We start from the raw sequence: 17,149 nt of genomic DNA on the forward strand, positions 1-17,149 counted from the left end.
TGCATTTTAATTAGTTCAAACACGTTGCTTTAAGACTGTTCGGTTTAATGTTTTCATTTACTTAAATGCTTTCAATTATGTCCGGTTGTGTTTAATTTCCATTCTAATTTAGTCATTTGTATTCAAAACACTTTTCACAAACCCCCCACTACGTGTTAGACCTAATTCCTGAACCCCATTTGGTCCTTGAGAGACGACCTAGGAGTCACTTCCTAGCTATACTGCATTCCTTATATGCAATCAAATTTGATTGGGCGGCGACACCCATCACATACTCAATTATATCATTCTATTCCACAATCATGTTCTTTCAAACCAAACATAAGTCTCATACATAAGTATACATTAACTCATTCATCACAAGTTATAAAAGTAACAACTCCACAAATTTACTCTAAATTAATCAATGCTAAAATCTTTTATACTTATTTTCAATGCCTAAATTCATGTACACCACATGTTTCCTTTAATCCTATTATAATAGTTATATTATATCATAATTCTATTATAATATTTATATTAAACCAACACACAAATATATACATATTATAATATTATAAATGAATTATGAAAAATTCCAACTATATCAACATTCCCTTTTATACACATTACACGTATATAATAATCTTATACATAACTATATTATATTAATAGAATTTAAAATCATATGCAATCTCTGCCACTATTTACTTGATGTGTTGAAAAAGATTAATACAATAAATATAAGAAATTGAAAAAAAAAAAAAACCTTAACCAAATGGAATGAAGAAACAGAAAACTTAAGATATACATTCCAAAATCATTTCTACTGTCCTTTCTTCAAGCCGTTAGTTTTATATGCGTGTTTTATAGTTTATAAACACATTTACGTTTCATAATTCTAAAATTGTTAGAAATATTATCTATGCATAAATTTTCTTATTATGCAATTTAAGATGAAAAGGATCATATTTACAAAATTTTGATAACGTTCAAAGTAAAAACGATTAAAAGAGAGAATGTTCTCACATTCTTGATTACCATGTTAAATTTTTACTTTTCTTATTGTTTACCTTCACAATTGCATTTGAATTTCTTACCTAACCTATATTTCTTTTCAGTAATTTCCATATTGAACTTCTCGTTTATAACTTAAATTGTCATAATTTCAAGCTTTATTTATAATCTACCATTTAAATGTACCTTCAATGACCTTTGGTTAAGAATATTTTTAAATTTAAATTATATGAATATTTTAAATATAGTTTATTATCATTCCCACACCCTCTGCATCTTTTTAATTATATTACTATATTACCTTACATTTTAATCTTTTATATATATATATATATATATATATATATATATATATATATATATATANTTTTTAATTATATTACTATATTACCTTACATTTTAATCTTTTATATATATATATATATATATATATATATATATATATATATATATATATATATATATATAAACAATGCCTTAAGACCCATATGCATAAAAAATTCTAAAGTTTATATCTTTCAATCCTAAAGTTCACTGCACCAAACCATTTCCATACCCCCATTTTCAAAACTCATTCGCTAATACAACTAATATCCCTCATAAACTTGTTACTGTATTAGATCAAAAACCAATTACAAAGTGAAAACATCCCATAAAGTATACTCTAATCGAACTAATTATATCACATACAAATATTTAAAGTATACTCTATAACCTGTGAAATTCTTCAACGACAATTCACTGTATCTTAATCGTTTAAAATCAAACATTGTATGCGACATATATATATATATATATATATCCAATCATAAGCAATTATTCATAATCTCATATTATACGCAAATTGTCTTGTAGCAAAAAACCTCTCAGAATAAAATAAACAACAAATATATAAATACAACATCATATTTTCACATAATATTTACCACGTTTCTCCCCTTACCTTGAAATTTCTTTACTCAGCTCAAAGACCCACAGTTACAGTATCTCACACGCGAATAATCTAGATAGTACTCTACAATCCGTAATGTGGTGATAAAGAACAACTTTTAGAGCTAGAATTGGACAGGGATTGGAAGAAAAAAAAATAGAAGACACATGCAACAAAAAATTGCATGGTCTAGGGTTCCAAAACAGCAATGAATCCTGAAATTGATCGGTGTCAATTGAAGCTCTCGACGTCAGGATCGTTTAGGCGCCTACGGATTGAAATTCTAACGGTTCAATTGAAAGAAAAGGTAGAGAGAAGGCAGAGGAAAAATGGAGAGTGTGAGGTCTAAAGAGAGAAACGTTCTTGAGAGAATGACTTATGATTTTCAGAAAGTCCAGCAGCAAAATTAAACTAGTTCTTTTTAGTTAAATGGCTCCTCCCTTTTATTTTAATTCATTTTCATCCCCAACTTCTTTTAATATTTATACATATATTATATATATTCTTAGGTTGTTACACAAACTATAGCATACGTAATTCTCTTAGCTTTTATTAAAATAAATAGGATCCTAATCTTATTTATTAGAATTAGAATAACACTAAAAGTTGTGTGCAGTGTAGTTCAATAAATCATTTGGATTTGCCGTAGTAAAGATTAAATTTGTTTTGAATGTGAAAAAGAGAACAAAACAATTGCTTGTTGTTTCTTGTTAGCTATTCTTTTTTATTATTATTAATTTGGAATACAAGGGCGATCTGAAGTACATTTTCTATGCACATGATCATATATATGATCATATATGATCATCATGTACTTAGTTAATCTTACACAAACCAAGTGTGAAGCTATGACATGCTTCACATTTATAACTAAAAATGAGGTTGAGAATAGGACATAACATCTGAACTATAATAGCTTGCATGTGCCATTATGAAGGATGGATAGATGGTATGTGTCATTGGGCATTGAGCTGCTGATGTTGATGTGTATGAGGATGAGTTTGAGATTGTTGTTTAGACTGATCAAATTCTACAGGTTCATTCTTGGGTGCTTCCACGTGTGAGGTAGTGATTGGGATGTTGACCTGTGCATGTGGCATCATATCTGGCATGTCGGGTCCCACCATGTCATGTTGAATATGATGATGAGGATACAACGTGTAACATTGAGGCCATGGTTGAAGGGATCCATCACTTGGATTTGACACATGACACTCTCCTATGCCTCGTGGATCAGCAACATTTGAACTTGTGCCTTGAGAAAATGAACCATACACTGTAGAAGACAAGTCCCTGAACATATCTTATCTTATTATTAATAATCAATAATGTAATGATGTAATTATTCTGACAAATATGATTTTTTTTTCTTTTCCTTAAAAAAATGTTGTCCTCCATTCATCTGTTTATTTTTACTTTTGTGTTCAATTTTCTGTTTTAAAAATTTGACGTTATCCTCGTTGTAATGTTTCAAAATATATTGATTTTAATGTTGATTTTTATTTAATATATTTTATATCAGTAAATTGGTGTATTTTAAAAGTATTAGAGCGAAATAACATCAGTATCCTAGTAAAACATATAAGTTAATCATTTTAATGTAATATAAGCACTTCAAATAATAACATAATCATAAATGTTTCTATTTTATCGTTTTCCTAAATAATAATAAAAATAATAATAATAATAATAATAATAATAATAATAATAATAATGAACATATATTTAAATAATAATAAATATAAAAATATATGAGAGATAAATAAAAGTGAAAACATGATTGAAAAACTAAGCATTTGTAATTTAAATAAAAAAAGTTATGATTAACGAGACTGGTAAGGTGTAATGTCTGAGTTTTATGCATGTAAAATATGATGAAAATAAAATGCTCAGTAAAATATTATATAATTTTTATATTTTATATAATTCATTATCTGTGTATAGATTACAAATGTTGTATAAAGTTATATATGGGTTAGAAACTCAGATGTTCTTATATATTATATTATATTATATATATACATATTTTATCCATAAAAAATTACAATCATCAAAAGGAAAATGTCATAATTAAAAAAATTGTAAACACATGCAATATAAACCTGAGAGGATCTAAAGGAGCAGATGCATCAAAAATCTGAGCATGATTTTGACTCCCATCCTGCAACCAACCAACATTGTCGAAAGAGGTTGGTATTCCCTGCATAATTATATAATTCTATTTAGTTAAGATACTAAATGAAAACCTATATTATAATTTTACTAATTTTTTTATATTTTTATTACAAATATTATATAATAACTTGATCAAAATAATTTTAAATATTATTTTTAAATAATTATAATAAATACAACAACTGTATACATGATAAGATTCCAGTTTTCATAAAAAAAATACATTTATAATCTTTTATATTATGAAAATTGAGCTCAATTACTATATATTATCATGGTGAAATGTTGACATGTTTAACATATAAGATATATCAGTACGGTAATTACTTTTAGATATCATTATAAAGTTCAGTAAACTTCATTATTACATATAATGATTTGTAAATATATTATAGTTTGCAAAATTTTAATACTGTGAATAGAGTCTAATTAGATTTATATAAAAGAATTTATTCTATTTGAAAACACACAAAAATTATAATTATATATAAACATTAATAATTAAATATTTTTATAATTGAATAGTCACAATTTATTTAAAATGTCAACTAACTTATAGTTTTTATTTTCATCCAAAAAAAAATTCTAAGTGTATATATGTGTGTATATCTTAATATTTACATTTATTAATTACCTGAATACTAGATGGGTCAAAAGAAGATAGATGGTGGCTCATTAGGTATTCCTGCAACACCATGAATAAATCATACGTCACATTGTAGAATAAAAGGAAAAAGTACTACAATTTTGTGAAAAACTGCATAATTTTTAATAAATATCTTCTATTTGATTTTGGCAAGAAAGGTGTATGTTATAAAATCTATAATGATATTTACTTATCACTCTTTAAATTATTAACTAAGGGAATACCTAAAATTAGGAAAAATGGAAAGTATATTTTTATTAGAGGATAAAAGAAGGAAACAAAAAAGATAGCATGAGTTAAATGAGAGAGTGTTTGTAATCTAAATGAAGAGAGATTCGAAAGTCAAAGATCTAAATTTGTTTAATGTGTCTTTTCTTGGAGATGGAGAATAAAGAATGAATAAAAGAGTATATATGAAAAGATATATTAGAGTAAAAATATATGGAATACAAGAAGACATGAAAGGCATGGGTAAAAAAAGAACAATATATATGCTGGAAATTTTGGAAAAATATAAAGTTTTGGGGAGATAAGTGGCTAGAAGAGGCACCATTAGCAAATTTTGCGATAGAACATAATTAGGATAAATATGTTTATTCTTTGCCAATAAAGAATATTCTAGCAGAGAAGGAAATTATTACTTGGATAATGAATACAACAATCACGTGAAAAAAGATGAAAGTAACTCAAAGACATTGATAAATTTGTCAATGTCAATATTTAACTGGGAAACGATATCATAGTAGAGTCTCAAGACAAAGAACTATCATGGTAGAATAAAGAAAGGTATGAAATTTATCAAGGATGTTTTACTAGTTTCTAATCTTAAAAAGAATATTTTAAGTATGGGTCAAATGATGGAGAATGGATATTCTTTTTACTTTGAGAAAGATACATGCAAAATTTATGATAGTAGAAGGATAGAAATTGTCCAAGTAAAAATAGAGAAGAGAAATAGAAGCTCTCTTATAATCTTCAAACCTGGAACTAATATTGTCATGAAGGCAGAAGTTGATGAGTCATGGCTTTGGCACATAGGAGATTTGGCTACTTAAACACATTAGCCTTAAAGCTTCTATATTAAGAAAACATGATGAGAGATTTTTCATGCTTGAAGGAGAATAATGGATCATGCAAAGGATGTCTCCTCAACAAACAACACTAATTACAATTCTCAATAGACAAAACATGGAAAACAAAAGACTTATTAGAGTTTATTCATATTGATGTTTGTGAATTGAGGATGAGACATTTACATCGCAACAACAGGTATTTCATATCCTTTTCATTGATGACTTCTAGAATGACATGGGTATATTTCTTAAAGGCAAAGTTAGAAGTCTTCAGAGTATTTAAGAAATTCAAGGTTCTTGTGTTTTTGAAACTTTTTTAGAAGATGAAGGCATAACGACAACTTATACTCACACATACTCCATAACAAAATGGTGTGTTAGAGAGAAAGAATTGCACAATCATGGAGATGGAAAGATCAATACTAAAAGAGAAAAGTATGCCCAAATTTTTTTGGCCTAAAGTAGTATAGACTACAATTTACATTCTAAACAGATGTCCAAGTAACGCAATCCAAGATAAGACTTTTTTTGAAGTTTGGAGTGGAAGAAAGCTATCAGCTAAATGCCTACGAGTATTTGGATTTATTTGTTACATGCATGTTCCTGATCAAATGAGGCACAAGCTTGAAAACAAGACAATATGAAGAATATTCTTAAGATATAACATACATTCAAAAGGATATCAAGTCTACAACCTACAAACAAAAGGGCTTATCATTAGTTGAGATGTTGAGGTTGATGAAAATGCTTCTTGGAATTGGAAGGAAGAAAAAATTGTTAAAAGTAACATTTTAGTTCCAATGCAACAATCTCAAGAAGAAACTCAAGAAAAAGCAGAAGATTTAGGTACGCTTTCTCCTCCTCCACAACAACAAGATTCTTCACCTGAATCCACTCTAAGAAGAGTAAGATCTTTGGTGGACATATACGAAATTTGAAATATGGCCATGATTGAGTCTAACTATTATGAAAAATCATCAAAACAAGAAGTATGGGTCAAGGCTATGGAAGAAGAGATTAAAATGATTTAGAATAAAACTTAGGAGCTTTTAAATTGCCTTCATGGAAAAGGCATCATTGGAGTGAAATGGATATATAAAACAAAGCTCAATCCTATGGAACTAAAACCACAAGGCAAGATTAGTAGCTAAAGGCTACTCACAGTAACCAACAATCGACTACAACAAGATATTTGTTCCAGTTGCCCGCTTAGATACAATTAGAGTTTTAATAGCTCTTGGAGAAAAAAATAAGGATGGAACATCTATCAAATGGATGTCAAATCAACCTTTTTAAATAAAGTGTTCGAAGAAGAGATTTATGTTGAACAACGACAAGGCTTCATCAACTAAGGCAATGAACCAAGCTCCTTGAGCATGATAGCAAAATTGATCAATACTTCATTGATCAAGGACTCAGGAAGAGCAAGAGTATGCCAACATTATATATTAAGACACAAAGTCAATATCATCTAATTGTCTCCTTATATGTCGATGATCTTATCTATATAGTAAACAATATAAAGATGATAAAAGAATTTAAAGAACATGTGATGAAGACATTAGAGATGACAAACCTTAGATTGAAGAACTATTTCATCGTAGAGGTAACACAATGAAAAAAAAGATATATTTATCTCTCAAAAGAAATATATTAAAGCTCTATTAAAGAAGTTCAAGATGTGTTATTGTAAACCTGTTTCTACTTTGTTGGTGGTACGAGAAGTTACAAAAAAATGATGGAACATAAGAAGCAAATGCATCACGCCATAAGAGTTTGATTGAAAGTCTCTTATATCTCACAGCCACACGACCAAATGTTATGTATGATAAACATATTCTATGAAGATTCATACAAAAGCCAAGTCAGATTCATTATGGAGTAGGAAAAATAATTTTAAGATATGTACAAGGCACACATAAGTTTGGTATATGGTACAAAATCGTGACTAACTCAAGGATGATTGGCTACATAGATAGTTATTGGGCAGGATCAATAACAACATGAAGAGTACATCAGGTTACACTTTCTACCAGGATCAAGTATTTTATCTTGGGCATCAAAGAAGCAAGCAATCGTGGTACAATCAACAATAGAAGAAGAGTATGTAATAACTACTGAAACCATGAGTCAAGCAATATGACTAGAAAGAATACTTGAAGAAATGGGTGAACCACCAGATGGACCGACTATTACCTATTATGAGAATAAATCGACAATAGCAATAGCAAAAAATCTAGTTCATCATTAAAGAACAAAACACATAGCCATTAAATACCATTTCATTCGAGATGAAGAGACAACTAAATAAGTTTGACCCAACAAAAGACCAAATTGTAAATATGTTTACAAGGCGTTACCAATATCAAGATTTGAACTAGGGTACACTATGCTTGGAGTTACCAAATTTGCATTAAGAAGGAGTATTAAAATGTAATGCAAATTCTAGAAGAATATAAAAAGTCTTAAGATAGAAGTACTAAAATGTAATAACAAAAGAATTCTAGAATATTGTAGAAAAGCCTAAGATAGGAAAAAAAATATCAAGAACATTCTATATAAGTAAAAATTTAGAACTTTACATAAGTTGTGACTAGCATTTTCTAAAATAATCTATCAGTCTACAAAAACTCATGTACTCTACCATTTAAGGAAAGACAACCAAAACTAAGATAACTACAAAATACACTTATTTCAACTACTACTTTCACATTCTACTATTTCTATATTTTCTGTATGCCATCAAGTTTTCTATTTAAGCATATTTTGTTTTGCATATATATATATATATATATATATATATATAGATAGATAGATAGATAGAGAGAGAGAGTTTTATCAGTGGGATTTATCCTACAACTCCACACTATTTTGAACGAAAATTATAATGTGTGTACAGGTGAAACTATTAGAGATGTACCCTTAGATTCAAATTATTAATTGTAATCATCTTTCTTTCATAAACTACTCTGCTGTATACATATTAGGGTGGCCTAAACACTCCCTTATATATTCTTTTTGCGGATAAAAATTTCAATTTTAACAAAAGAGAAAAAGACTGATATAAAGCATATTAGCAACCTTTCTCTGCATGACTCGTGTCAAGACATCTAAAAGGTGTTTTTCACTGTTTTCAAGATCTGCCATTGACGACATCTTTAATGGATCGGGTTCATATAACCTGTGTTCATTATTGAAAAATAGAAAATAAATAAATAAGTACTTAAAAGGAAAGTAACCATAAACTATTTGTATTTTTATTGTCAAGGAACCTTATCTGCTCTTCGGCCATTTGAAGTTGCTGTTGTAGCCTATTAACTTCTTGTTGGAGTTCCTATAAAATGAAGAAGAAATTTTCAACATTTTGAAAGATTATTGAAAATGTGTTCTTTTGTAATTCTTTTTTACTTTCATTTTGGTTTATGTGCTTCAAATTGATGAATTTACGTTTGGTGGTGATTTTTGTTACCACGGTTGGAGAAGAAAATTTAGAGCAACTGCATGGTTTTCTTACCTCAATCTCAGAGTTAATGTCTCCCGGACTTGTTGATGCAATAGATGAAACAGTGGGAATGAAAAAAAAAAACAAAGATTAGCACAATTACACCTTCCAAAATATTCTTAAGAAAATAATTGAATTTTTAAAATATTTAACATTATACGAACTTGGCCAGTTGAAGAGCTATGTCATTTTCATTCCTCAGTTGCTGAAGTGTCCTTAGCAAATACTACAAAGGGAACATTTACGGAAGTAGTGAGGTTTGGAAGAAAGAAACAACCAGAAAGTAAATTTTGCTTGGGAGTGTTTAGAGGAAATTTTCAGAAATTTATTTGAGATAATTCAATCTTATAAAGCATTAGCAGTTACGATTAGACTCTTGAAAGTCATTTATTGTGTTTGTAATAACTCTTTCAGTAATTTATATGAAAGACTATTAAAATGATTAGCTTTTATTGAACTAATATTATTTACAATACATGAATGAAAATACCTCCTTATTCTGAATACCCCTGCAATAAGTAAATAAGAAAATAATTAATGCACTGAACAAATACTATTAAGTATTATATTACAAATAAAATAATGAGAAGTAGAGAAAGTAAAAAAAAAAAAAAAAACAAAAGTGTTCTTGAGAGATATATACCTGCGGTATGGTAGTTCTGGAAAACTTACAGCACTGCATGAAACATATAACAATTATAAATGAAGAACGTGATAAAAAAGAAGGAAAAATTTATAACCAGCACCCTTTCGAATAAAAAATATCAAGTTGCATGCTTATAACTTACTTATCTCGTTCTTGGTCTGGAAGATTAATGTAGCGAGTAAAAACATCCTCAATTCTGATAATAGTAACAATATGATTATAACTCTTTTTAAAAAACCAAAAAGACACCTTTAATAAAATAATAATAATAAATGGTAGCAATCATATTTAAATCCAGATACTTAGAATGCTTAAAGCTTGAGTCAAAAGCTAGTTAAATAATAAATGACATATAAGGTTTAGTTAATTCTATACTATATTTCAATCTATTAAAAGCAATGCTAAATATTTCCATTAAGGAATTGAATTTAAAAAGCTATATGATTTAACTCTTAAACTTTGCATAACCCGCCCCTTATTTTTGGAAGAATTTAACTACTTGGTATTGGCTTTTGTTGGGATAATAATATTAGTTGCTTCTTTGCTGTATAAATTGTGAAGGTTTAACTTTGAAAAATGAAAAAAAAAATGTTGGTCAAGATCCCAATTTCCGGGGTATAGAACCATTCGGTGAAAAAGTAAAACAAACATTAACAGTCTAAACAAGAACAAAGAAAAACCTAACTAACTACGAAACTATGCGCCATTTCATAATAGATTTCATGTTCTCCAAATCAATATCGTAAAAGTTATTAGCAACATGCGTACCTCCTCCGACCAGAAAAATGGTTAACACGACCCGAAGGCGAAAACATTATGACTGCAATATCAATGTCACATAGGATTGAGAGCTCGTAAGCTTTCTTGATGAGGCCATTTCTACGTTTTGAGAATGTAACTTGTCGATTGACGGGATTCTCTATTCTCTTTATCTCGAGTTTAACACGACCCATGACGATGATATTGATATGTATGAATGGTTTAATGTTATTGTTAATGTTAATATTATGCAACTAGAAAGTGTGGAGTATTGTATTGGATGTTGTATGCATGCAAAAAAGGAAATGAAGAATCTGAAGGAGGAAATCTAAATTGCCCTCTCTTTTTTAGAACAAGAAGATGTGAAAACTTTAATGTATGGAAACATGCATGACGAAGCTTAAAAGAAGGAGCAGTTGAATATGAGAGAGAGAAAAGGGAATGGTTATGGAGGGGAGAGAGGAGAAAAGGAAGGGAGGCGGAGAGATTCATGAGTTTAGAAAGAAAGGGTCCTCTCCTACTATATGCTTCAATCTTTACATTCTTTATCAATGTATATGGTGCATTCCAAATCATGGTTTTGTAGTCACTTTTTATATATATAAGATGTATTAGTTTTTTCTTTTCGATAAATTATTCACACTTGTAAGAGAAAAATTGCTTAAAACTGTGAATGATTTTATAATAAATGATCAACAAAGTTTTATTTTATTAAACGAAATCAACTACAAAAATTACATGATTTTTTTAGTGAAGTTAAAATTGAAAGTATTATTGCAATGTTATAATTATGTAGTATTTGAAGATTATTATTATTTATAATAAAAAAGTTGTATAAATAATAAAGTTAATCAAATAAGTTATGATAATAGTAAAATTGATAATAAATTCTATCACTATGGTAAAAAAAACGTTATAGTGAGGAACTTTTAATCTTAATACTAGTGAAAATATTTGCGTGTTTATATGTTTTTTTATAACAACAAAAAGATTACTATCATAAAAACAATTAAAAATGATTTTTACAATTTTATAAAGTTTTTTTATTTTGTAGATAATTTATTATATAGATATTTATTTTAATTTAAAAAATGGTAAAATAGAAAATACTGTGAAATCGAAGGAATCGGTTAAATTTAAAAAATGTCACCTAAAAGGTAAAATGGGTGAAATAATTATTTTAATTTAAGAGAAAGATCATTACTTCAATAATAAAATTGGACGCAAAATATGTATATTTAAAGAGAAAATCTCCTACCGTGTATACCTATATAATGGTATAGATTTATAAATATCTATAAAAAAAAAAAAAAAAGTCATCCAATCTGTTATTCTAATTACCAATGACAAATAAATTGGTCTCCATGGATATTTTCTGAATCCGTTTATGTATTATCGAAATTTTTTTAACTATCTTCACCTTCATCTTATTCCTATTTGAATTATTAAAATATCTATAATTATCTTTCATTAACCTCTGGATCATATATATTCACGTGTTAATTGCGTTTCATTGCGTAAAAAAATCATTCTTTTTTATCTTTAATATTAATTATTTCAAAAACTTTTTGTTTTGTTCAAACAATTTTTATTATCTTTCAACCATTCAAGTCGATTTTAAAAATATTTCAGATCTTCAAGATACTTTCTATTTTATTATATTTTTAATTATAATTTTTTTTTAACAATTTCATTTAATGGTGTATCAAATATTTTTTAGTGTACACATTTTATCATTTTTACCTTTTAATATCTTTAATTGATAATTTTTATCATATAAAATATTATTTTAATTATTTTTTACATAATTATTTTTATTTTATAACTCATCGTAATTGTAATTTTACTACCATAATTGTAATGTACCTTATGATATAATAATGTAATGTCATTGTGGTGAAATTCAAAAAATGAAATATCTATATTTATGTTTGAACTATTATTAGTTTAATATATTTTTTTTTGTATGTATGATTTTCATTTAAGTATTGTATTATAGCTAGTGTTGTCAAAATGAGTTAGATTATGCGGGTCAATTAGGTTCACCACAGGTTCATGTTAAGTTGGGTTTAAAAAAATAATTTTTTATACGAGTCAATTTTTAACTCGGCTCACTTAGAACCTGACTCATCCTGGTTGAACCCGTGATGAGTCAGGGTTCACTAGTACAAAAACAACGTACAACGCAGGTGTTTTTTGGTCTTTATCATCGACCTCGACGCCAACATCATAAAGAGAGACGTTACATTGACGTCGAATACTATAGGCCGACGTCATTTCTTTATGTTGAAAATATCTTCAAGAAAATTTTAAAAATTAATCAAAATACCAATTTAACGTTGGCCTTGTTTGTAATTAGACATCTAATTGGTTAGGGAGATGTGGCAGGTAGGAGTTATCATAACATTGCAGTTACGAACGAGGGGTTTAACGTCGCCGAATACTACTGGCCGACGTCATTTCTTTATGTTGAAAATATCTTCAAGAAAATTTAAAAAATTGATCAAAATACCAATTTAATGTCGACCTTATTTGTAATTAGATGTCTAATTGGTTAGGGAGATGGGGGCAGGTAGGAGTTTTCATAACATTGCAGTTACCAACAAGGGGTTTAACGTCAAATTTGTGTTGGGTTCGACGTCCAATTGGTTAGGAGATAGGGGTAGGTAGGAGTTATCATAACGATACAGATACCAACGAGGGGTTTGACATCAAATTTGTGGGGGATTCGATGTTTAATTGGTCAGGGAGATGGGGGTAGGTGGGAGTTATCATAATAGTGCAGTTACCAACGAGGGGTTTGACGTCAAATTTGAGGGGGCTTCGACGTGTTCTACTCCTTTACAAATACCATATCATTTCCATACTTTGATTTAGAACTGTTTCTTTATTTAAAATATGCTAGATCCATTTTCATGTTTTTTGGAGCTCTCTCTTTCATTCAGATTTCAGAGCATTTGTCTTCTTCAAATAGCAATTTCCTCTCTTGGATTTGAAAGTGCACAATCATCATAAGGATTCATGGTGCACTTTTAAATCCGAAGAGAGGAAAATGCATTTTGGAACCGTGGTTCAAAATATGTTTAAGAAATATCAATATCATTTCATAGTTTGATCTCATACAGTTTAAATCTTTATCATATTTGGATGATTCATTTTTCAAGTTTTGCTGGAGTTGTTTTTTACGACCAAATTTAAGAGCTAATTGACTTATTCTACAAAAAACAACCTCAGCAAACTTAAATATTGAATCATTCAGTAAACAAATCGACAGTGAACATTGGTTTAGTCTGACGTCTATGTTGTTACCAACGAAGGCTTTGACGTCGAATTGCATGGGGCTTCGATGTCAAACTGGTCACTAGAAAGGTCAATTGGGAGCCTTAATGACTGTTGTTGTTACCAGTGAAGGGTTTGACATCGAAATGCATGGGGATTTGGCGTCAAACTCGTCAAGGGAAAGGTAGTTGAAAACCTTAATGACTGTTGTTTTTACCAACAAAGGGTTTGACGTCAAATTGTTATGCGGTTCGACGTCTATTTCTTGTCTACAAATACCATGCACATGACTTACCTTTGTTCAGAACTATTTCTTTTTTGAACATAGTAGGATCCATTTGTATGTTTTCTTGAAGATTTATCTTTCCATCAGATTACTGAGCATTTCTCTTCTTCAAATTGCAATTTGCCCCATTGAATTTGAAAGTGCACATTCATCTTCAAGGCTCATCTATATGAAGGTGATGAAATCTTACTGAAAGAAAAGTCTTTAGAAAACCATGGTTCATAATATATTTAATGGTGAAACAATTTTAAGAAATATATATCACTACCATTGCATAGTTTGATCTAATACAATCTAAATGTTTACCTTATTTGAATGATTCATTTTTTAAGTTTTCTTGGAGTTGTTTTTTACAATCAGTTTTCAGAGCTAACTTATTCATTCCTTGAAAACAACCTTAAGAAACTTAAATATGAATCGTCCAATATACAAAATGACGTCGGGCGTTGGCATTGGCCGACATCCATATATAATATGACATCAGAGACTCACTTAATCTGACGTCACATACCTTAGAGGATTTCTAAAAGAAATCCTTTTTTACAGAACATTGGGTTTAGAAATGAAAACAAAACCAAAATAAATACATTATAACCACATGTTATGTAAAATGGAGAAGTATTTTGAAATCCTAACTATTAACTTTTTGCTCTGAGTTTCTATCATACCTTCAAACTTCAAAAAAACATTTCATAATGACACTAAATCAAAGACAAAGAAATGCCTTATTTTTTTGAAGTTGAAGGAGTTAATAGAAATCCGAAGACAAGAAGTTATCAAAATAAATTTGATTAAGTAAGCTCTGCAGGGAAGCAAAAGTTTGGTGAATAGTGGTGTAGGGTTTTCAAAAGGATGTGAAAATCTATTTAAAGTGAAACTGTAGGGAAGCAAATGACCGTTTAGTATTCATTTATTTTGAATTAGAGTTCGCTGTTTTGGAAAACAGGTTGGCTTCGTTTCAACACCAAGAGGGGGAGGGGGGGTGAATTGGTGAGGTTTCAAAATCAGGGTCTTTTTAAAATCTTTTTCACAAAGTAGAAACTTTTACACAATTTCTTGAATCACAAGTAATAGAAATTTAAGTGCAACTGAATATCAAAGTAGACTACACAAATTACAAAGTCGACTGAATGTAAAAGAGTAGGGATAGAGAATTCAAACGCAAGTTTTTATACTAGTTCGGCCTCAATGCCTACATCCAGTGTCCTTCCAATCCCAGGAAGCAAATGCACTATAATGGTCAAGGGTTTTACAACAAGGCTTTTATAGAGACTTGCACGTCAAAAATATAAAACACATCTCTAACCCTCTAACCAAAATATAAGCAATACACACAGAAAGATCTACAACAAGATATCCCCTCTTCTGAAATATGGAACCCACTTTGAATAATCCTCAAAGTGTCCAGACTCCACGAGTCACCCCCAGTAATCACAATAGGTACAATTACCACAATCTATACAAAGATTGAGAGAAATCTTGATCAGCAAGTAAGCACCGCAATGTGCAGAGTTTGATCAACCAGTAAGCATAGCAGAATCCTCCTTTAGAACATCTTCAAAGAATGATCTCTACGGTCTTCTTGATGAGTTCTTGGAGCACAAAATCACAGAGAATCAATCTGAAACAGAATATGAAAATGTCAGTTCTTCCAAAAGTTCTTTGAATAAGTCAGGTCTTGTCTATTTATAGATTTCTATAAATGAGACGCTCATGCAGTCCACTAAGCTACTAATCGAGTCGGCTGTCCTCTGACAGTTATAACAGATAAGTCAAAGTAGTAGCAGTCAAGTCAAACAAATTAATTCCACATTCAATATAGTTGACTCTCATTCAATGCTTAACTAACTTTTGAAAATATAGCCGTTAGCATAACAAAGTTTCAAATCAAACAACTAACTGAGTCGAATGCACATTGCATATAGTCGACTTAGACATTTCAGCACATATTCAAATTCTTTTCAATGTAAAATCTCACACAGCACTGTATTTGAAAATCTGTGCAAGGTCTTTAGTCTTAATCGATTCAATTAATAGTGAAGTCGACTTAGGACTCGCAGATTTGCCACACAATATAAGTTCATCAAAGTGCATGTGGTTTTCCTTTTCCAAAACATATGTAATGCAATCACAACAAATGTAACATATATCAAAACAGTGAATATGCATTCATATATCAGGATCAACATAAAACATGTTTATTAAGATATCAACCAATAAGCAACAGAACATGTAACACATAACAAGACATTTGTTATTAATAATGTGTTGTCATCATCAAAAACCAGAGTGATTAAAGCACTATGAGATTAAGGTTAGCTAAACCGATGCTTCCCTTACCAACAATCTCAACATGTTGTTTCCTAAGAAGACATTATATGTTTACTCAGGTCCCTGTTTAACGTCAAACTTGTTTATGGGTGGAAATCATTTTGTTTTAGACGTCGAATTGTATGTGTAAACGACGTCTAACGATTGAATTTATTTACAACAGTGCCAGTCATCACTGTTAACATTAGTTGTTCTATAATTGGACGCTCAATGTAACACCTTGAAAAATAATGTATTAGTGGAATACACGTGGCAGCATATGATAGGTAGAGCATTTTGGTAAAGAAAAAATACCATAGCATTCTAGAACTTAGTCATTTTCTAAAACAGCCACCATCTTCTTCTTCTACTTTTCCTCCATTGCCTTACCTTTCAAGCACCACTACTCAAATTCTAACCGTTTGAATTTCAAATTGAAGCTACCCAAGCTTTTAGGACTGCAAGAGGAGCATTTTCCACCGATTGAATCTCCGTTTCGTCCAACCGGTAAGAAAGCCCTCTTTTCCCCTTTGCCCTAGGGTTTAA

At 29.5% G+C, this 17,149-nt stretch overlaps 1 protein-coding gene across 1 annotated transcript; it reads right to left on the reverse strand.

Annotated features, from left to right (window-relative positions):
• Positions 1 to 2,883: 2,883 nt before the first annotated feature.
• On the reverse strand, positions 2,884 to 10,922 carry LOC106780238 (agamous-like MADS-box protein AGL104). The gene is made up of 11 exons (XM_014668504.1): positions 10,738 to 10,922; positions 10,112 to 10,165; positions 9,967 to 9,999; positions 9,814 to 9,832; positions 9,488 to 9,549; positions 9,336 to 9,363; positions 9,094 to 9,155; positions 8,903 to 9,002; positions 4,737 to 4,787; positions 4,030 to 4,127; positions 2,884 to 3,220 (listed from the first exon to the last, which is right to left on the reverse strand). Exons 1-11 carry the CDS (start codon positions 10,920 to 10,922, stop codon positions 2,884 to 2,886), a joined length of 1,029 nt encoding a protein of 342 aa, XP_014523990.1.
• Between the last annotated feature and the right edge of the window lie 6,227 nt (positions 10,923 to 17,149).

The sequence above is a fragment of the Vigna radiata genome, unplaced genomic scaffold, assembly GCF_000741045.1.
Source record: "Vigna radiata var. radiata cultivar VC1973A unplaced genomic scaffold, Vradiata_ver6 scaffold_174, whole genome shotgun sequence".
NCBI lineage: Eukaryota > Viridiplantae > Streptophyta > Magnoliopsida > Fabales > Fabaceae > Vigna > Vigna radiata.